Here is a 14,742-nt window from a genome sequence, read left to right on the forward strand (position 1 = left end):
AAGCGAAGGAAAGCGAGGAAAAGAGGGAAAATTCAAACGAACTAAAAACGAACAATTGCTTTACGCCGAATTGCCGCTATTTCAAAGTGAAAGTAAAATGCGCACACTGCTTTTACAAGCTATTTAAAAGCGAAGGAAAGCTAGGAAAAGAGGGAACGCCCCCGCCCCCGCGGTGATACCGGTGTTGTCACACGTCGATTAACCGGTGGGAAAATTTCCTCACCGTCACAACCCTAATGTATACTATAAATTAAAAGACATTTCTTGTAAATGCATAGCACAGTAATGGAGGCAGCAACATATGATAGATAGGACAGAACAAAAAGGCTATCAATAATCTTTTATTGCGCAAAAGTATTATAATACAAAAGGCTCAGTACAGAGCGGCACAAAGAGCTTATGCGCATCCCATGCACAGAATGTTGCACTTAAAGCAACACGGAGTCACAGCGCTCTGAATAGAAAAGTTCAAAGCACAAAGAGAAGAGATACTGATGTGTAGTATATTATATCTGTGCGATAGTTTATTGAGCCTTTTCTTTTAACAGTTTTAAACTTCAGTTTACATTTAGTCATTTAGCAGATGCTTTTATCCAAAGGACAATGGAAGCAATCAAAATCAACAAAACTGTGCGCTCTTGGAGAGAGTTTCGTCGTCTTGACTGTCATAACTGAACACGTCACGCAGTTTGAATGCTGAATGGAGGATGACAGACAGCCGCAGCTTAGAGAAGAGTTTACGTGAATTTGAATTTAATGACTTAAATATTCATCTGTACCTCACATTAAACAATGGAACATCTTTAGAACACTTGGAATATAGTGCACGAGAACTTTATGGTGCTTTATAATGTTTTTTTGTTTAGTTTTTTGCCTTTTGTGGGGCTTATCAATAACACAGAATGGTATACGCAGAATATTGGATTTGGATCGGTCTCGTCTGACCAATACCCGATCCGGCAGAAAATGCCAGTATCAGAGCTGATACCGATACCGAGTATAGGATCTGTGCATCCCTAACACTGACTGATCGGAAAAGTACTAATCAAACTTTGTCTCGGATAATATTTTCAGGTGAATACATTTCAGTGCATCACTAACAAAGAATTTTGCTCTTGACAATTTAGCACACACAATTTTAGCACGCATGAACATCAAAACAAATAATGTCAGCACTTATTGTATTTAAAAGGATGTTTTGACGGCAAAAGAGTGAATGTTTGAATGTGATCTATTTAAAAACAGTGTCAGTTCACTAGTCTGCTGTTTTATCAGTTTTTCCATTGATCCTGCTTTAGCCTTTTTTTTGGCACGTCTATTTGTGAAACAAAAATAGATCAAATATCTGCCCATATTGTGTTTGAAATGTCAGTTACTTAATATGAATCCACGCAGGGCTCTCAGTAACATTAAGTCGATTTCTCCTGCGGTTAACTCTTCCAGTGCCTAGAGTAATGCCAATCTGTTCCTGCTGAGAAATGTTCCATCCTATGACACGCACACGCAGATGCAGAGTCTGTTCACACGCAACCGGGCCAAACCAACACACGATACCAATAAACAAACCTACAGGCCTGAGAGGATGTCAGTCGAGGGGTTTAATGTCTCACCGTCTCCCCTGCTAGTTTCTCCAGTTGTTGGATGTACGGGGTGATCAGAGAGTGAAGGTTCCTCAAGATCTCCTCCACCGGCAGCGCGGACAACAGAAAGCCCAGAGCCTGCATCAACCACATACACTGACTCGTCTAGAGAGAAAGAGATTGAAAAGACGAACAGATTTAACGGTGTCATAACTAGGCGAGACACATTTTCAGCTTCAAATAATGTTTTTGCCCTCAATGAAAGCAAAAAAACTAGGGATGCACCGATACCACTTTTTCCAGTACTCGCCCGATACCGATACTTTTATTTTTGGTACTTGCCGATACCAATATTTTTATTGCATTTGTACATTTTTTAAATATTGGGTACAGAAACCAAAAATATGCAAAGTGCCAAAAATCACAGCCGAAGAGAACATATTTGATGTTTAATAAACAATTATGCCCAGCTATCTGTAGAATCTTTAAAATCCCATTAAAAACCCTTTCTATGAAAAACCCACACCAGTAAATGTGTAATAATGTGTTTTACACTTCAATTTATACTGTACATATATACTATGGGTTTACAACTTTTTATGGACTCGATTTCAGACCAATAAGATTTCACTGCATAAGTGTAAACTTTATATCACAAAGATGTGGTCGAGAGGTGGTTGAATAAAAAAAAAAAAACTAATTTTGTAATGATGTGCACTAATGAATTGTGCAAAATGACACCATTAATGTATTACAAAAGTAAATATGATTGTATTTTTGTTTCATTTAGATTTTAACAGAAAGGAAAAGACAAATAATTAGACTTTTTTTGTGTGTTACACCTAATCAGGATACTATGCAAAGTGACTTAAATTGAAATTATTTCATAAACAAAATTATTACCATTTACAGCTCTATAAAAATTGCCTTTGTTTGAGCAAAAACAAATGGGTTTATTCATAACACAAACTCACCTTATGGATCTGTTTAATAAGTACTTCCTAGAAAAAAAATGGAAAAAGACAAACATTCAAAGGTGAAAAACTGTAAATTTGTCCCATAAGTGTCAGTATCATCATTAGAGCGTGTAATACCTGTGAAACAGCGACTATATTGGCGGCGTATGGGGGCAGGTCGTATTTGCACTCTCTGCAGATCTTCTTTAGCGTGGAGACGCTGGAAACAGACAGGTCTGGATTGCCCAACGCCTGCAAAACCAGCGGAAGAACGCTGCTCAACATCACCGGATGATCCGCCAACCACTCTGCCAACGCTCCTACAGGGAGAGACGTAATGGGTAAATATCTGGCTGGAACACAAAGCTGGGTATCTGCGTGGGAAAGTAATTGTGTGTAATTGTCTGGCCTGGACTAAAATGTGTGAAAACAGCCCAAATTGCTTGAGATGATAAATGACAATTTCCTAACACATAGAAATGCAGTAGCCCCTCACTGCAGAACACAAGATCCAGGTTGGATCCACATCTAGGGGGTGGAGATTGGTAGGTTTAGGTATATGTAAGGTGGGAGGAGTTGGATCTGGATCCAACCACGCCACCTGGAACTTGTGTTCTGCAGTGAGGACCATCTCTAGAAATGAGTGTTTTTAATGCTATAGGAGCACCAGTATGCGAGCACACACCGATTGTGAACATGACCGTGTCAGCCAGCTGGACGTTGTTTATGTTGATTCTTGGAATGAGACCGATGAGTCCTGGGATGACGTCGGAATAGTTCACATCTATCGTTTCGGCGATGGACTGGAATCCGTACAACAGCGCTTCCGTGTGCTGGAATAAAAAATTTACACAAAATCCTGTTAAAAGGCACCATATGTAGGTCTGCAAGATTTGGTTAAAAAAATCTAACAGCATTTTTTCCTGATAAAAATCGAAAATGCAACTTATAATTTATATATTAATATTGTATTTTTAAATTAATATTATTATTCAAATTCAATTAATTTCAAATATATAAATATATCAATTTATATAATCATAATGATATAATTAGTATATAGAATTATAATTTTTGCAGTTTGTTTTTAGTTCTGCACAATTTTTATGCAATTATATAAAATTTTGTGATTACATCAATGTAACTGTAAAATAATTTAAAATATATATTTCACAGTAATAAAAAACAAACAAGTATTTAAGAACAGTAAAATAATTATATTATTTTACAGTACAACTATTTATAATAATATTTAAATAATCTATTACAGTATTAATGAATTAACAGATTTAATAATATTATAAATTATAAATATATAATAATTATATAAATTAATATATTTATATATTTTGAATGAATATATAAATATTAATATTTGTATATTTAGTTTTATATAATTTTTTGTTCAAAATAAAAATAAAATAAAAAATTATGTGAATAAATTAATAATCTATTAATTCTTCATTTCCAAATGTTTAACCAGCAAGCTTTTTTTTGGCGAAAGACTGCAGGAAGCCATTAAAGCTCTCATTTGCTGATTTTTCAAATGCATGCTGATTTTTCAAATGCATCTTAGAAGCGACTCAAAATCATGGCAGAAGCAGAGATGATTTTGTGTAGAAGAGTATTTACTACAAACCAAGTTGTTCTGAGATGCTGAAAACACCAGATCATGAGCTGCTCGTGTGTAGATGAACACAGTGCCACCTAGACTTGTGCCGGTATTCGGTAATGCGATATATCACGTTAATGAATATGCACGATATTGTTATCGTGGGCACTTCTAAATACCGTGAATAATTATATATTACAAATTATTCAGAATTTTGAATGCATTTTAAGAATACTTTTCCCATAAATTGGTCAAAAAGCACACAACACCGCTGTATGCTGCGTGAAAGACGCATGCGCACTCTGATGTAAACAAGTGCGGACGGTATTGCTTTATTGCATTTAAATGTTCAGTTATTTTTGTTATAAGAAAAAAGTTATTAAACCTGTTATACTGTATTATGACAGCACTTTTTTAAAACTTAATTTCAATATTGTGATAATACCGTATACCGTAATAAAAGCATTAGCAATTAATCGCAACATGAAAATTTGATACCGGCATATCCCTAGTGCCACCCCTTCACTATGAAACATGCAGCGCTTGTATTTATTTAATGAAAACCTTTGAGACTTGATAATCGCACCAAGCCATTATTGTGATTTTGGTTTTATCAATCATGCAGTCCTAGCCTCAAAAGTCTGCCCTTTTGCTTCAAATGTTTAATGACCCAGCAAAACCAATGAAAACTGAAGACTAAATCCATTGTTTTCTGACCTGCCATGTTGTTGTTGGCTCTGTATTGGTGAGGACTCGTCCCAGTTTGTCGTACAGGTTACTGAGTAATTCGGCTCCCAGCATCTCGTAGACGTACATCAGTGTGTCAGATACATCCACTCTAAAAGAGCCAAACAGAAATGCGTCGTATTATCAACCCTTCACTCCTTGTAGCACGAACCCTTTGTGTTGTTATTAGTTTTATTTTCAAAGACAATGCCCCCAACACACACACATAATTAATAAAGAATTAACATTTTATTATATTAAATACTTTAAATATAAAATATATATTTAATTTACAATTTAAAAAATAGTATTTCAATATTTAATATTTAATTTTGCTCATTGCTAACAAGAACAGCAACTTTGTCTGCTATGCCACTTCAGCAAATCCAACATGAAACTGCTGAGTGTAGAAGAAAATGTTACAACAGGCCCATGATAATGTGAATCACACACACACACACACACACACACACCAGACCTGTAGATCCTGAACTGCTCCTTCTCGTCTGATGACCAGGAAGCATACTCCTCATCCGTAGGGAACTGCGCTTTGTGCAGCAGAACGTCTACGAGCTGGAAATACACAGGCCTGTAGACCTGCAGATAAATGGCCTGTTTCTCTGCCTCAAACGACATGATGTCATCCTGAAACACACAAGCAATCATCAACAAATATACACTACACTACTGCTGAAGTAAGGGAGAATACAGTCACTGGGTCAGTATCACAAAATAAACCCTGTGTTAAGCCTCGTTCACACCAAGAACGATAACTATAAAGATAACGATAAAGATATAGATCTAAAAATCGTTCTTAAAGGGGTCCTATTATGCTTTTTCACTTTTTTAATTTTAGTCAGTGTGTAGTGTGTATGTTTGGGCATTAAAAAGATCTAGAAAGTTACAGGAGAGAAAGGTATTTTAATAATGTAAATTATGTGAAAAATAATGTGTTTTTCGAACCACCAAGCATGAGAGCATGTTCTAGTACACCCCCAAAACAAAATCAAGACTTTGTAAAAGAACATAATAGGACCCCTTTAATATTAAAGAATAGCACAGTCCACACCACAACCATAACGATAAAGGCACAGAGAAACGATATTGTTGGAAACATTTTCAGAATTTTTATTTTTTAGATCCGTGCATGAGGTCTTAAAGAGACAGCAACCTAAATAAACCTGCTGCTGTCTGCCATTAATGCTTATTTATACATTAAAGACTATCCAAAGTTATTTTAAAGTTGAATAGATAATTCAGTTTCTGTGGTATTTCTGTACCTGAATATTATTGTTATACCGACGTGAAAATCAAAGCACAGTTAATTTAAGTTGTATCTTATTGTATTTATTTGGCCATTGCTTGTCATTTATTTGTTCTTATTTTATTACTGACTGTTTACTTGTCTTTTATAGTTAAAATAAATAGTTTAAAATCTAAGTTCTTTTTAAATACCTTCCTCATAATATAAATATGAATCAACAACATTATAAATTATAACATAAATACACTGTGTGATGAAACGTTTTTAGATTAAATGATTTTAGTTTAAAAATACATCTAAAAAATACCCCAACTCCACCCCTCAAATTAAAAAATCACCACATAAGAGTCACCTAAAGCATGCAACTTGATTAAGTTGAAGTTGAAATCACACCGGTAGGATAGTGGTAGGTTTGTACTAAAAATTATTATCGCTAATACTTCATTTCTTAATGGAGAAACAATATAAGTGTCCATAATCCAATAGCTTCTTTCAATTCCGTACAGCGGCAAAAAAAACATACACATAAAATATTCAGCTAATGCAGACTGGAAAGCACGCGCAAGGACACAAGCAAAGGACATTCCTGAATATTCAACACGTGACACACACTGCAGTAAACACACAGCACAGGTGTATATTCAGATACAGTTCAATGTCTCTAACAGAGACTCTCCATTACTGCTGGAGATAAAGATTAACACAACAAACCTCCACACACAATACAAACCTTTCAGGCCTGTTTCTAAGATCAATCAGCATGTTTACTGATGCTAAAAGTGTCCTATACATAAGACAGCAGCCTGTGTGTGTTAAGACGGGTTTAAGATGTCAACTGCTCACCTGTAGTGTGTACCAGAAGGTGAGCGTGAGAGAGCTGGTGGTCTCGTTGACGGGGTAGTGACCAGGGATGCCCGTGCAGAACATGATCATATTCACCAGAGCCAGAAAACTCTGCCAGTGCTCCACCTGCTCCAACAGAGCTCTGAGAGAGAAGAGCAGAACAGACCTTCATCACACAGGAACACAATCACCAGCACTACATCATATTTGGAGAATATTTGTTACTAGGGATACAAAATATGTGACTCTGGACCACAAAACCAGTCTTAAGTAGCACGGGTATATTTGTAGCAACAGCCAAAAATACATTGTATGGGTCAAAATTATAGATTTTTCTTTTATGCCAAAAATCATTAGGATATTAAGTAAAGATCATGTTCCATGAAGATATTTTGTAAATTTCCTACCGTAAGTATATTAAAACTTAATTTCTGATTAGTAATATGCATTGCTAAGTACTTCATTCTGACAACTTTAAAGGTGATTTTCTCAATATTTAGATTTTTTTGCACCCTCAAGATTCCAGATTTTCAAATAGTTGTATCTCAGCCAAATATTGTCCTATCCTAACAAACCATACATCAATGGAAAGCTTATTTATTCAGCTTTCAGATGATGCATACATCTCAATTTCGAAAAATTGACACTTATGACTGGTTTTGTGGTCCAGGGTCACATATATTGACGACATTTACATTTAAGCATTTAGTAGATGCATTTATCCAAAGTGACTTATAAATGAGGAACAAAAGCAATTTGTCAATGAGCCAACAATATTCATAATATATAAGGCCAGGTTTAGTTGACAACTAAACTAGGAAGCAAACTAGACAAGAGGAGAAATGCAAAGAAGAAAATTGGTGAGCACAAAAAAAAAAAAATGAATGCATGAATGAATGAATGAATTAATTAATGAATGAATGAATGAAAAACTGATTTACAGCCAATATTATACATTTGGGGTCTATAAGTTTTTTTTTTTTTTAAATGAATACTTTTATTCAGGAAGGATGCATTAAATTGGTCAAAATGACAGTACAATCATTTATAATGTTACAAAAGATTTATTTTTCAAATAAATGTTGTTCTTTGAACTTATTCAAGAATCGCAAAAATATTCAGAAGAACAACTGTTTTCAACATTGATAATAATCAGAAATGTTGCAAATCAGCATATCTGAATGATTTCTGGAAGGATCATGTGACACTGAAGACTGGAGTAATGATGCTGAAAATTCAGTTTTGTATCACAGGAATAAATTACATTTTAACATGTATTTAAATAGAAAACATTTATTTTAAACTGTACTATTTTAGAATATTACTGTTTTTACTGTATTTTCAGATGAGAAAAGCCCTCCTTTATCTTTTGTTGTTGACGTCAAATGTGGTGCACTCCTGTCAGCGTCACATGACAGGGAATCTGAGAGAAACATCAGGAATTGTCATTTAGTCTGACACCTGCTTCCATTCTTAGTTTGAGAGTGTGACAGAGCACCGACGAATGGAGTGAGATTTCAGCAGAAACTGCCTGTAGGTGTAACATGCCTGACCAAAATCAAGTCTGAATCGGCTACTGGGACACTGCCTTAGATATAACCCTGAGCCGAGTATCATCTGCTCACTCAGCAAGAGAACATCCACAGAGACCAGAAGCTTTCAAAGTGAAAATCTCACCATAATTACTACAACAGCATCCCTCCAGAGACTCGTACATGCACACATCTCACACAGAGTTCACAATTACTGATCAGTATATATCTCTGTTTGTACCTTGAATGATTCTCTCCCAGAGAGACAGCGATTCGACAGATGCCATGTGACGTTTCCATGTCTCCATTCTGTATGGCGTCTCGTAACTGTTCCTGTAGCTGCAACACCTGCGGCACCAACTTCAGGAGAGTGTTCACGTACCTGAAACACACGGACACAATGTTCAGGACTCAACACGAAACAACATTAGCATTAGCAACACATTTAGCTTTTGTAATGTGAAATAAACTTCACTTCCTGTAGCTATTCTAACTAGTTTTTAGAAATAAAGACTGAAAGACTTATTGGAAGATTAATTGTGGTGACATTCAAAACCGTTTAAACCCCAAGGCTTGTTGGTCACAGACTTATTTTCTGCAATTATCCAAAAGCTAACAGAAAAATTGTTGGTGAGGGAACCAGGGTGATTCTAACTTCCAAGTTGGCCTACAAAAATACGTCATCACTGCAGTGCTCTATGTGTGATATGTATATTTTGAATGCACTGCAATTTGCTTTGGATAAAAGTGTCGGCCAAATTCATAAATGTAGATGCCATATTCAACAAGGAAAAATATGGTGAAAAAAGGATGGTGAAAAGTGGGCAGCACAGGTGATATTAGCTGAAAAGGAAAGCCATTTCAAAGGTGGATTACATTTTTTGATGCTTTTTGATTATTTTTTTCCCTGTAAAATAAGGTGCAATGAATTAGTGCTGGGCGGTATACCGGTTCATACCGAATACTGGTGTTTATTTTTGTTATGATATTAATTTTTTAAATACCGCAATATGTCGCTTAAACATCGTTCGGAACGCGACACTGTTTGAAAGGGGTCCCTGCAGTATTTCCTCTCTCAATCAGTAGAAAATATGGTTAACACCCGGTCATGCATGAAAAAAAAATACCGTCATGTACCGTGAAACCGGTATAATTTTGAAAAATACCGTGATATACATTTTTTGTCATACCGCCCAGCACTACAATGAATGGTCCATTCACAATAGGACCAGGAATGTGTATTAAGAGAGTAAATGGTCAAATTTGGGACAACTTTTTCTTACAAACACAGATTTTTGCTTCACATGACATGAACTGATGGACTGGAGTGGTGTGGATTACTTGTGGATTATTGAGACGTTTTTATCAGCTGTTTGGACTCTCATTCTGACGGCACCCATTCACAGCAGAGGATCAATTGGTTAGCAAGTGATGGAATGCTACATTTCTCCAAATCTGTTCCCATGAAGAAACAAACTCATCTAAATCTGGTTGGCCTGAGGGTGAGTACATTTTCAGAAAATTTTCATTTTTAGGTGAACTCTTTAATCTAATCACTGCCCTTGATAACACACATACACTAAATGGAAGGTTTACCAGTGCAGTGATTTCACATGATGCAGTGGTTTTCAACTTGCTTGGCTAATTGACTTCTACACACATTCCCATACAAAAACACAGCAAACAACATTAGCTCTAATCTGCACAATGTAGTTTCTCTTCTCTTGAAATCATCACGCTTTCCTTCATTTGTCTACAGCTGTTACCTCATTCCCACATCAACTTCTGTCATGTTCCTCACTCCTGCTGCCATCTCAGCGTTTCTGGAACAATCTGTCCTCACACTCTCTCTCTCTCTCCCTGTCGCTCTCTGTCATCTCATCCTCGTTTTGGTGTCAACAGCAGGAAGGACACACGTTGTTAATGAGGAAATGTTAATGAGGAGCGGACAAAGAAAAAGTATGAACAGTAGCTCATTACGGGCTCATCACGGGCTTGTCTGAGGCTCAGCTCTCGACAGGCACATCAGAGTGCTTCATTAAAGCAATCGACAGAGGAAAATCTACACTGTTGCACCCTTAAATACTCCTCTATTAGGCTTTACTCAGATCGGTGGCAAAAAAAAAAAAAAGCTTTTTTTTTATTTTTTTTTTTAACATTTGACTCAAATTTCTCCAAATCTGTTCCCATGAAGAAACAAACTAATCTAAATCTTGTTGGCCTGAGGGTGAGTACATTTTCAGAAAATTTTCATTTTTAGGTGAACTCTTTAATCTAATCACTGCCCTTGATAACACACATACACTAAATGGAAGGTTTACCAGTGCAGTGATTTCACATGATGCAGTGGTTTTCAACTTGCTTGGCTAATTTACTTCTACACACATTCCCATACAAAAACACAGCAAACAACATTAGCTCTAATCTGCACAATGTAGTTTCTCTTCTCTTGAAATCATCACGCTTTCCTTCATTTGTCTACAGCTGTTACCTCATTCCCACATCAACTTCTGTCATGTTCCTCACTCCTGCTGCCATCTCAGCGTTTCTGGAACAATCTGTCCTCACACTCTCTCTCTCTCTCCCTGTCGCTCTCTGTCATCTCATCCTCGTTTTGGTGTCAACAGCAGGAAGGACACACGAGTGGAAATGTTAATGAGGAGCGGACAAAGAAAAAGTATGAACAGTAGCTCATTACGGGCTCATCACGGGCTTGTCAGAGGCTCAGCTCTCGACAGGCACATCAGAGTGCTTCATTAAAGCAATCGACAGAGGAAAATCTACACTGTTGCACCCTTAAATACTCCTCTATTAGGCTTTACTCAGATCGGTGGCAAAAAAAAAAAAAAGCTTTTTTTTTATTTTTTTTTTTAACATTTGACTCAAATCGGTTTAGTTTTATTTGTAGTAAAAAAAAAAGTAACTACTATAAAATAACATTTACACATCTATCTATGAGATGATATTTCAGAGATTGTGATGTAATATGATGATGATAAATTATAAAGGAATCTGTATGACATACCAGGGAGATGTTTCACAGTTCGGTAAGGTTTTAAATTGTTGTTTTTTTTTTGCAGTGCTGAAGGGAAAGAGATGCTGCCAAGAGCACACTAAACCACCCAGAAGAATTTTAAGGGGGTCATATCATGGAAAACACGATTTTTCTTGCTCTTTTCTTGAAATAAGATATTGATGTACTACAGTATGTAAACACACGATCTGTTCCAAAACCCAGTGAGTTGGCAGAATCTGAAAGCATCGCAGGCAATCAATGTGAAGGCTGTACCAAACAGCAGGCAGCAACCTTATGCTGCTTTCAGAGATACTAGATTCGGTCCAAATTATAATGCAGTATCGCATGCATCCTTCACAGGTGATGCAATCACACAATGCAACGTTTACTTTTTAAACATACTGATGTCAAACTCTACTGGAATCAATTATGAGTCAAGTCAAATCCTGCTCTCCATTATTGTATTAAATATTCATTATCTTCTGCCTGGCATTTTGACATTTCATGCCATGCAGCTTGATTTCAGTGCTAGACAAATTTCAAGTCAATGGAAACTTTGAATCAAGGCAAACTTGTTTCAACAATGACAGGAGGGAAAACAATAAAGAAATAGCGAATTTTTGGTGGAATAAACCCAAACAAATACACTACCATTCAAAAGTTCGGGGTCATTGATACTTCTATTCAACAAAGATGCATTAAACTGATAAAAAAAAATGTCATTTATAAATGTCACAAAAGAAAACAATATTTATCTATTTCATAAATAAATAATGTTCTTTCTATTCATCAAAGAATCTTGAAAAAATACATTACACTTTCCACAAAAACATGAAGCAGCACAACTGCTTTCAACACTGATTATAATATGAATAATAATGTTTTTTTTAAGCATATTAGAATGATTTCTGAAGGATCATGGGACAATAAGAATGGAGTAATGGTGCTGAAAATTCAGCTTTTCCATCATAGAATTTTTTTTTTTTTTTAAATAAACTAAGAAAACAATTATTTTTATTATTATAAAATTATAATAATATTTTTAATATAATATTTTATTATAACACAAATTATAATATTTAATAATATAATTATTATATATATTTTTTACTGTATTTTGATCAAATTAATGCTACCCTAAAGAGCATTGGTAAAATATATGTAATATAAAATATAGGTTATATTTTACTTATATATATATATATATATATATAAGTAAAAAAATAAATGTAGCAAAAAAAACAACAACAAAATTCTAAACTAACAAATACAAAACAGGTTGTTGGACAACTAGTAAATTAGTTATGACCCATGCCTATACGTATGACATGGCCTGTATAAAGCACAGCGTTTCTTTGCCGTGTGACCTTGTCCTTCCTGGTTTAATTGATCTAATGGCTGGTGAGGCAGTGTGTCTGGCGAGTGCATTTATTTATGAGTTCTGGTTTTAAGATGCTTTTACTAGAATAGGCTCTAAATAAATAAATAATCACATCAATGACACTCAAGGTCAAGGAGGGCTTTCAACACCATCAGGAAGATTCACGCAGCATGTCACTGCTAGTCACTGCACACCTGTTTGTGTCGGGATGCTCAATGTTGAGCTGACCACTGATCAGTCTCAAGCAAAATACATTAATTTTCAAATCAGACATCACTACTGCTCTCGTGCATGCTTCAAGATGATCTACTACGGCACAGTGTTTATTGAATAACCACTTAAATTTCTTCATATGACTTCACAATATGTTTAAACTGCTAGTCGGTGTTAAAAATAATAATCGCCGATTATATCATATGTCATAACCACAACATGCAGGCAGAGTTTCTCATCTGTGTTTGTGCCATCTTGTCTCTCAGACTAAAAAATTTGAGTTTGTTTCATCAGAGCGCAGATTTATTCTCACCTCAAACACTCTCGTGTGATATCTTACTGTGCTTCTACAGACACAGACGCTCCCTCTTTCCCTCTCCCTGTAATTACCCTCAAACACCAGGAGACAGATGAAATGAGTTGCCTGGCAACAGGATGCATTTGATCCAATGGCATCCTCCCGAGAGGCTTAATTGTAATGTGTTTAATCAGTGAGAGGAGGCGATGTGGTGATGGAGACAGAGGATGGCGAGAGAGGACGAGGCATGGGCATGATGGAGAAAAGGACAAAGGTGAAATGAATAACGAAAATCAATGGAGAATCATTTATATGACCTTTAAGAGCAGGTGACACACCGGCCGAACTGAATTCATAGCACCTCACGCTGGGATCTGGGTGTTTGAGAGCGAACTACAGACATCACGTTCAGTAGCAGATCACAATATGACAGCGCAGAGGAAAAACTCGCACACTAGCTGTCCATGCGTTTACTCCTCAAATCTACTGTCAGTCAAACACATGTCCCGAGGGCTGAATATGACCCATGGAGGAGTCTGATCTCGCTCCTTTAAGGGAAAACATTTTTATAAAGAAAACAACCCCAAAATTACATCCAATCATTACATTGTAAACCCTGCTTTAAGTGAAATAACGGAATGATGGATTAATAAAATGATACATTAATAATACTAATTAATTATTCAGCGCTGTCAGCATTTGACTGAGGAGGAATTAATTCACAGTTTAATTATGTCTGTAATTAAAATGAGCTGAAGAATTTCTTAAAGGTGACATATCATGAAAATCTGACTTTTCCAGGTTTTAAGTGCTACAATCAGGTCCCCAGTGCATCTACCAACCAAGGAAACGTGAAAAAGATTAACCCAGTAACTTTGTTTTGGGAAGCCTTTTTCTGCAAGCGTCTGAGAAAACGAGCGCTTCAGATTTCGCTCCCTTGGTGACGTGGGAAAGGGATCTCATATTATTACCGCCCCTTAATCTGTACATTTAAACCCATGGTGCCGTTATTGTGTTTTTGCAAGCGACAGCTGTGTACTAGTTCTAATGCCATGGCGAAAGTTTGAGCAAAACATGCTAACTGTTCTGTCTTTGGCTGCACAGACGAGCACAGAACACTGTTTAGAGTCCCAGCCTCAGAGGAGACAAGAGAGCAGTGGATTGTCACGAGTTTAAAGTTTGTCGATCTCGTGTCTCCAGTGAAGCTGAACTCTCCTCCTGTCAGCATTCAATTCACACGGATCGACCGTCACACAGAGAACACAAGATCATGCAGGATACAAATGCACACTTCACAAGATCTCACAACTGGATCCGACTA

General features: G+C 36.3%; 1 protein-coding gene across 1 annotated transcript in view; it reads right to left on the reverse strand.

The window, feature by feature from the left end:
* The window catches only part of ipo13b (importin 13b), a 50,935-nt gene that overhangs the window by 15,671 nt on the left and 20,522 nt on the right, over nt 1-14,742 (reverse strand). Inside the window, exons 4-11 of the mRNA XM_016559941.1 lie at nt 8,755-8,895; nt 6,982-7,123; nt 5,353-5,519; nt 4,866-4,986; nt 3,222-3,369; nt 2,675-2,856; nt 2,555-2,581; nt 1,611-1,745 (exon numbers count right to left, since the gene is read on the reverse strand). Of these exons, the coding sequence (XP_016415427.1) occupies nt 1,611-1,745; nt 2,555-2,581; nt 2,675-2,856; nt 3,222-3,369; nt 4,866-4,986; nt 5,353-5,519; nt 6,982-7,123; nt 8,755-8,895 (1,063 nt within the window). The remainder of the gene's footprint in view (nt 1-1,610; nt 1,746-2,554; nt 2,582-2,674; nt 2,857-3,221; nt 3,370-4,865; nt 4,987-5,352; nt 5,520-6,981; nt 7,124-8,754; nt 8,896-14,742) is intronic.

Source organism: Sinocyclocheilus rhinocerous, unplaced genomic scaffold (genome assembly GCF_001515625.1).
Source record: "Sinocyclocheilus rhinocerous isolate Xijiao unplaced genomic scaffold, SAMN03320098_v1.1 scaffold228, whole genome shotgun sequence".
Lineage (NCBI taxonomy): Eukaryota > Metazoa > Chordata > Actinopteri > Cypriniformes > Cyprinidae > Sinocyclocheilus > Sinocyclocheilus rhinocerous.